Genomic DNA, 8,253 nt, shown 5'->3' on the forward strand with positions numbered 1-8,253 from the left:
AAAAAAAACCTTTCTATAACGCTACCTGTAATAATAATACATTTATTTATTATTTTTCTTTTTTTTACTAGCGTCTTCTCCCTTTTTTCAAACTCAAATTGAGGTAGGTATTTTGAGTTTAGTGTGCAGTTATTTTATTTCTATTTCATTTATTTCCAAATTATAATCAAAGTTTTTCGGGGGTTTCGGGTTAAAGTTACGGGACTGGTTTGGGTTAAAGTTGTGCTTCTGAAGAATCTACTCTGTCGGATCAAAACGGGCTCATTAGTTATCCGGACGCAACCGGGTTCAGTCGTACATTCACTATCTGGCCCTTTAATTCACATATAATTCAATTATAAATCGTAATATGCATGAATAGTCCTACTCTATATAAACGTAATAAATCATATTAAACTAAACACAATGCTAAATTATTAACGATTTTGCAAAAGATGTAAAATCGAGTCATTGGCACGATGCGTTTTTATCTGTACGAGAAAAGTGTATTTCGTCTAATTATTTTATATTGGATTATTTGGACTTTTCAGTCCAAAGAAGGATACGTCGAAGGCATCAAGTGGCTGTAAGTTTGTTATTTATTTTGTCTTATTAATTTCAGTCTCAATTTTCAGCTGCATTTTCATACGCACGCGTGAACTTTAACATTATTTTTATGGAATCGATAAGTTCTCATGCAATGTTGTATGCCTAATTTGTTTCTATTTATATATATTTTTATATTGTAATATTTATGCCAAGATTAACATGCTGATGTATACACGAAATATTTTAACCTGTAGTTTGGTTGTAAATCCTATGAATATTTTATGAACTTTATTATTATTAATTTTAAATTCACATTATTCTATATTTTTCGCCTACATACATATATAATTTTACACACTAATAAGATATTATTTATTAAAATAAAAATATACGCAAAAAAATTTGCATATGTTGGTTTCCAAAATAAATTGGTATTGAATGGATTCATATAATATATATGTATTTTGAAATTAAAAATTACAGTTTTTACATATGTAAATGCTAGTATTTTTTGTTTAATTACATATTTTATTAATATTTATTTACTATCTATATATTTATATAAAAGATAAGAATCGAACCCCCATCGCTTAAAATAAATATTATTATTAATCTTAACTTTCACTAACCACCCCCCCCCCCCCCACCCAGCGTTTTTCAAGCGGTGAATGTTGGAAAAAATTAAGCTTTTTAGAAAATTGTGATATGTACACAGGCCCGGCCCGAGGGTACATACATATATGGCGTCCCTAGGCAGATGGGTTTTCAGCAACCTCTTCCTTATTTTTTTTATAAAATAAATTTTACGTTTAAAGGTACATACATGTTGAAAAAAAAATATATTAAGAAAAAAAATTAAATTAAATTTACAAATTTGTATTTAAAAACGTACGTTTTATTTTCAATATACATATATAATATTAATAAAAATGAATAAAATTTTCATTTCATTGAATAAAATGTTATTGTGGAACATTTATATTTTAAAAAATAAACTAAATTTAGAAACTATCTTTCATTGCATTTTATTTTGAGTTTTTAACTTTTACAATATAATATAATATTTACGTAGTAATATACTTATATAACAATAAAATTTTTCAAAACTATTTATTTAAAAAAAAAGTTTTTCTAGTTTTGCTTATGCAAAACTTGTAATCAATTCTTCCATTTATTAAAATACAATTCGAAGCTACCACTTGTACCAACGGCATTTAATTGTTTGACAAGTTTTATTCGCGAGTCGTTGATATTTTACAGCCGACTTCTTGCGTTCCTCGTAAATTATAATATTTTACAATCAGTATTGATACTTCGAGTAGAAATATTAAGTTGACGAAAAAATATTTTATAAGTTCAAAGAAAGCCAATGATTTTGTTTTCAATTTTATAATAAAAAAAATCACGGCATTTCATGGCGCCCCTAGGAACGTGTCTAGTTTGCTGCCCCTTTGAGCCGGTCCTGTATGTACATATGTACATACATATATGCATGTAGTATTCCAAAGTTGATATATTTGGAATTTGTAATATGTATGTATGTAAATAGAAAATAAGAATATGAAATTTATTTTCAATCATAATTTATACAACGGTGGTTATTGTTATTTTCGTATTGAATAAAGTTGTCTCAAAATTTTGTCTTAATGTATATGTATTGAAAAACTATAACAATTTTAATAGCACAAAGATGATGTAATGTAATTTTTTAAATAATTATTTTGTAAATGAGAAAAGATATGCTATTATAAATGTACATATGCATATGTAAAATCATATAAAATCTTTGTGAAATTTACTCTAAATTATACAGTGGGGTCAGATGACGCTCATTAAAACACAAACTCCCAACAATTATAAACGTTTTGCCAAATGGTATCAAATTTCAATTAGTACATTATGTACGTACATATTATACGGGGGTAATACTCACGTGTGCTTTCACAGCAGTCATGAACCTTTTCATATAACGAATATTTATTTTTAATTTTTAAATCAACAAAGCGTAACATTTAACCGTTCTAGTTTCGGTACATGAACCGAAAGTTCGGTAGCTCTGACCGGCTTGGCGAGGAAAGCGATCCATCAAAAAACGCTCGATCATCATTAAATGTAGATCTGCGGAGACTTTTTTGCAACACCAGCTGTTGCAGTCGAGGATGCAACGACCATACGGTTCTCCCGCTCCAGTTCGTCCAACTTCTGTCATTATCACGTCGAAAGGGGGGGATCCCGAGGGATTCGCAAGAGGGACATTTACCCTTCCTCCGCTTTCAAAACCGCAATTTTAACCCTTGATTTCTCGGAAAATTAAACTGCAATTGTATCTCGGGACGCATCGAACCCTTGTTTTCGTATGAAAATTAGGGTACACTGAATTTTAGCACATTTGACACTAGTAATTAATAGCATAACTACATACATACATACATATATTCAAGTATTGGTATAAGCAAAACAATTAATGCGATGCACATATTGTTGAAATTGCTTCTAACAACCCATCATTTGCAGCAACCCTAGTCGGTTCAATATACGTACATATGTATCTATGTATGTATTTTACTTTACGAATATTTGGTTGGGATGATACTAGTCTATGTCTAGTTATAAATTTCATCTTTTACCTAGGTAGAGGTTTTAAAATAAATCAGTACTCATCACCTTTGGAATAAAAATAATCATCATATAATATAAGTTTTTGTGATCAATTTTGTAATGTACTTGAAATTATTAAAATGTTATTTGAATTTAATGCTAGGGTTTTGTAGACTCGTAGTGCAGTGTTTCTCAACATGTTAAGTAAAGCTAACATTGATTGCCGTTAATTAATTGCTAACATTAATTAATTAATTGGTAACATTAATTTAGGTGGAGAGTGGCCATAAAACTATGAAGATTGTCCAATAAGTTTTTCTCAAAAAAAAAAAAATAGATGGTAAAGATGTGAAAGAAATTCCACTAAGCAATAATATTGTTAGTAATAGAATATATGAGATAGCTAAAGATGCAGAAAGATAACTTAATGAAAAGTTGAGATCAAGAAAATCCTCAATACAGGTGGATGAACCTGTATTGATGGCTTTACATATGTTGGATTATGATGGCTGTATTAATGGCATATGACCTCATTTATTTATAGAATTTGGCGAGCTATATAATTTTGATAGGTGGGGAGAGCATGGATATTGTTGAGGCATTGAAATGGGCAGTGGTGTCACCCTAATTTTGGAACAACGGGTTTCCAATTTTTTTTCAATAAAATTATTTTGAAAATATATATGTACATTGTACATATATACATTTTTTGCACTATTACATGAAAGTTCATTAAATTTTCAAGATTTGTCTAGTTTTTGATAAAAAGTATATGAATTTTTAGATTAAATAACGGGTTTCCGGAAACTTTTGATTTTTAACAACGGGTTTCCGGAAACCCATGGAAACCATTAGGGTGACACCACTGGTCAAATGGGGCATGGCACAAAAAAGGTTGGGAAACACTGGTTTAATGCTTGTGAAACATTATTATTATGAATACACATTTGACAAACACTTCCCAATTTAAAGTCAAATGAATAGATATAATTTGATAAAAAAATACACTATCAAAAACATTTCAAAATTGAATGTGTCTCATTTGGATTGAAATTTCTCGATAAGTCGCGTATCAATATCTAAATATCTAAAGCATGTAATATACCTACACTTGAATTGATGATAGAAAAACGGATTATATATTATTCCTAATGATCGGGTACTTTTATTTAAAAGTCTAAAATTAAGAATAAATTTAAAAAAAATAATACAGACCTAAATGTATCAATTAAATAAAAAAATACTACATAGATAAATGATACACTAGTTAACTACATATATACATATATAAATGAGATTTTAGTGTTTAATTTATTTCAATCATATATAACGCCATGCATTAATAGGCAAGTATAGAGTGAAAATTTTATAGTGAATCTATACCTTCATCGTCGGTTGAAATCTGTAACCAAGGCAACGCCTTTAATAGAAGATAGTTGATTGCACTTGATAATTTTATTGATCGGAATGTAAATTATGTTAATTGTGATATGATTAGGGTGTATATGTAATAGACGCCTACCCCTCAAGGCGTTTAGCATTTAGTGAGCTAAGATTTTTGACCGTTAGGACAGTGCTGCCAGACTGGAATCCAATTTCCAACTGCCCACAAGTTTCCACATTCTGAAACCTGAAAAAGTCGCGCATTGTAGGGATTAGGGCGAGGTTTGACCATAAATCTTATCAAAGTGCACTCTTGTCACAGAACAGAACAGGTGTGGCTTTCACCGATTGTTCACTGCTTTAAGTAGTGGGCGAGACTTCCACAGGTGTTTATTCGAGGAATTTAAATATTTATGCACGTATGTATGTACAGCAGTGTGGATGTTTTTAGAGCGCTAAAAGAGGAGGACGTAGTCGGTGGCGCTGAAGATCCTGGTGATGAGCTGGTTTCGGATGAAGGTGCTAGTTGTGGACGTGCACGCGCATTGGGGGTGCATCCCTGTGCTGCATTGGTGCATGTAGCACGTGCAGCAACCCTTGCCAAGGATACGTGCAAAACCGCACACGCGAGCAGTCGTTGGAATTGTTCGTCGATTGATTTGGCTCCAGATTTTACTCCTGAATTGTTGCTCGGTCAGTATATAGAATTTAAATGTTGCTTGTGAATACATTTTAATTATTTTTAATCTTTCTTTTGCTAATACTGAGCAAGAGAATGGGTCGCATTACATTCTACTGTATGAGCATTTCTCTTCGGTGATTGTTAAGTTTAGAATGTAGCGAAATACAATGTAAAACATACATATAATGTAGTTGTATAATATATAGCATTTGCAAGTTACAATTTCGCTCTTTATCATTGTCATCGCATTGTATAAATCCGGATGCAATTTTGTTCTTCATTTCCTCTTGTTTCATTTCGCTTCAATATATATATACATGTATAAAAAAAATAAAATACGTGGTCGATTGCACTCCATCAAAGGATCGGCTGAATTGATATTGAAATCGAAACGTTTCGTCTGACTTTTGAACTGTGATTGCTCGATTTAGAGAAATGTACATCAATCATTCTCTTTCCCCGGCGAAGTCGTCGTCAATCATGATAAGGAAATAGTCAACCCTCCCAATGTAATCGGTCGACTCAAATACTTATTTTCATTAGCTCTATGGAATCAAAATCTGATTTGGATATTATTTGGGATTGAAAATGTTAAAATATCTATGTACCATCCATTTAATATTATTCTCAATTCAACTATTCACTATCGCGATTTTTACTTTATTTTTATTGTGCAGGTACAAAAGAGCAGTCTTTCGTCTATGCTTTAAGTTCAGCTGCTTTGACGTATACAATGGCGAAGGCTTGTTCCTCGGGAGCACTTTTCTCGTGCACTTGTGCCCAACCTCCACGAGAACGACCCAATGGCAATTTTAAATGGGGAGGCTGTTCCGACAACTTGAAGTGGGCGAGTCGATTTGTGAGACAATTTGCAGAAAATGGCAAAAAGAACAGAGGTCCCAAGACGACGCCTAGTCCGGAAGAAGAAAAAAAGGAGTTTCACGTTCTATTTACCACAGAGCATTCGCTAAAAGAACTAATTCCCAAATTGAACGAATCTGAGGTAGACATTGGTTCTTCTGAGACTAAATTTCGGCTTGCTCACGAAGTGGCCACGCTCGTAAAGAGGGATGTGATTGAACATGGGAATACGTACAAGAATGGAGTGCGACAAATCACAAAGCGTACCAAAGTTTTAAATAAAGCATTACTGGACAAAAAACTACAAAAGTTGCAACCTTACATCGACGTAGTTAACGTGCAGAACAGTAGAGCTGGTAGAAAAGTTAGTACTTTTAAAACTGTGTTAATCAAGATAGGGGGGGGGGAGAGGGAAATGGACATTTTATTATTAAATAGCCAGCAGCATGGCTCGGTAGTTGCGTTAGTGCTAAGCACCGAGAGTCGCCGGGTTCAATCCCGTGAGTTGACCTTGATTGAAAATTATTTATTCTGAGTAAAATCTGTAGTGCTGCTGGTCAGACTTGCATATTTGTAACTCCAAGTCGATTATTTCTTATCGGAGTTTGCCAATTTATCTGATTTCATTGTTGAAACGGTTCCTCCATCAAATGGGCAAAAACCAACCATGTCACCACTATTTGATTATAATTGAAAAATTTATATAATCCATAAATTTATATATGTATATATAAAAGTTTAATACCATAGATGTCGGTCAGACGGCAAACCCATATTGACATAATGGAAAAATATAAATTTAATTAATAATTAATAAATAATAATAGAAAATAAGTGTCTCTGTAAAAAATAATTATTGCACGGCAGATTGTCATTTCACTACATAAATAGAAAATGCCCGGCAAACTGCAACGCCAAAAAAGAAATTGTTAGTAAAAAAATGAAATTCAGAAGGAAAACTTAAAAATAGCGTTAGTATCGACTTTCTAACAGGAAATTGTAAAAAAAATTGAAGTGATCACTGCATTATAGCATTCCGTAAAATTTTCTTGATCTTCATTTAATTCTCATTTTAACGTCAGAAAACAAAAGTGAAAAGTGTCAAGCGTGGCTTGGCAGAACTACGAAAAGGACAAAGTTGCCAGTACTCAAAAATTTGTCGAGCAAAGACGGTTTTTGTCCTGCGTATGATATTTTGGTTCGGTGATTATTCCGCACAAAGCAATCGCGCGTACGTCACTAAAATCTCGAACGCGGAAGGAAGAACGAAAATTACATTAATCGAGAGTTAGCCACGTGAACTATCATACTAACGAGAATTCGAATTCCAGATATTCCGTATTCGCGGTCTTCATGACAACGATTGTCAACAATGTGCGAAATAATCCATTTACTGATATTTTAATGTCGTGAATATGACTTTTTGCTGCCGTGCACCATTTGTCGGGCAAGTAGCCAATTCTGACGTGCAAAATATACATATCATCCCGTAAAGAAATATAATTTTTTGTTTAGCAAACGCAATTAGGAATCGACGTAATCCCGAAAGTTAGAAATTACAATTCATTTATCGAAAATTTTAAATTCAACAAAGAATATGACATACTATTTTTGATTCAACTTCAGCCTGAGAATTACAATTGGTCGCCTTTGACTTGTTTCTGGTTTTTGACATATGTATGTAAAACGACATTGTTTGTGTTTCAGCTAATGGAGCGTTGGTTGTCCGTACAGTGCAAGTGCCACGGGGTTTCAGGTTCTTGCAGCGTTCGAACATGTTGGAGAGCTCTCAGGCCCATGGAGGGGGCGGCGACAAGACTAAGGGCGGCAGCCGGAAGGGCGGCTCGCCTACCCAGGACTCCACCACCCCTTGCTCCCCCATTGCTATCTCACCGAACTGTCCTTTTATACGTTGCTCCCAGTCCAGACTTCTGCACAAGCAACCCGTCCACTGGAAGTTTCGGAACTCGTGGCAGGTAATGCACTTTTTTTTAATTCGTCCAGCACTAGGAAATATACATTTTCATAAAGTTTTCATGGGGAGGGAGATGAGTGTGTCAGTGATGCGGCACCCGAGGCTGTACCTTATCGGCACGCACTCGCCATTAACACCAGTGGGCTGGTCGCGTCCTTATAAATTATACCCCAAATTCTCGCCTCGGACACCTCTTCAAATCACCTCGTAATTTCAGGGGGCGTGT

The 8,253-nt window shown here is 33.6% G+C and overlaps 1 protein-coding gene across 1 annotated transcript; it reads left to right on the top strand.

Annotated features, from left to right (window-relative positions):
- The first annotated feature begins 4,934 nt into the window (after positions 1–4,934).
- LOC143912596 (protein Wnt-11b-like) lies at positions 4,935–8,032 on the top strand. The gene is made up of 3 exons (XM_077431888.1): positions 4,935–5,202; positions 5,869–6,416; positions 7,760–8,032. The coding sequence occupies exons 1-3, from the start codon at positions 4,935–4,937 to the stop codon at positions 8,030–8,032; spliced, it is 1,089 nt and encodes a 362-aa protein (XP_077288014.1).
- Positions 8,033–8,253: the final 221 nt, after the last annotated feature.

Source organism: Arctopsyche grandis, chromosome 6, assembly GCF_051622035.1.
Source record: "Arctopsyche grandis isolate Sample6627 chromosome 6, ASM5162203v2, whole genome shotgun sequence".
NCBI lineage: Eukaryota > Metazoa > Arthropoda > Insecta > Trichoptera > Hydropsychidae > Arctopsyche > Arctopsyche grandis.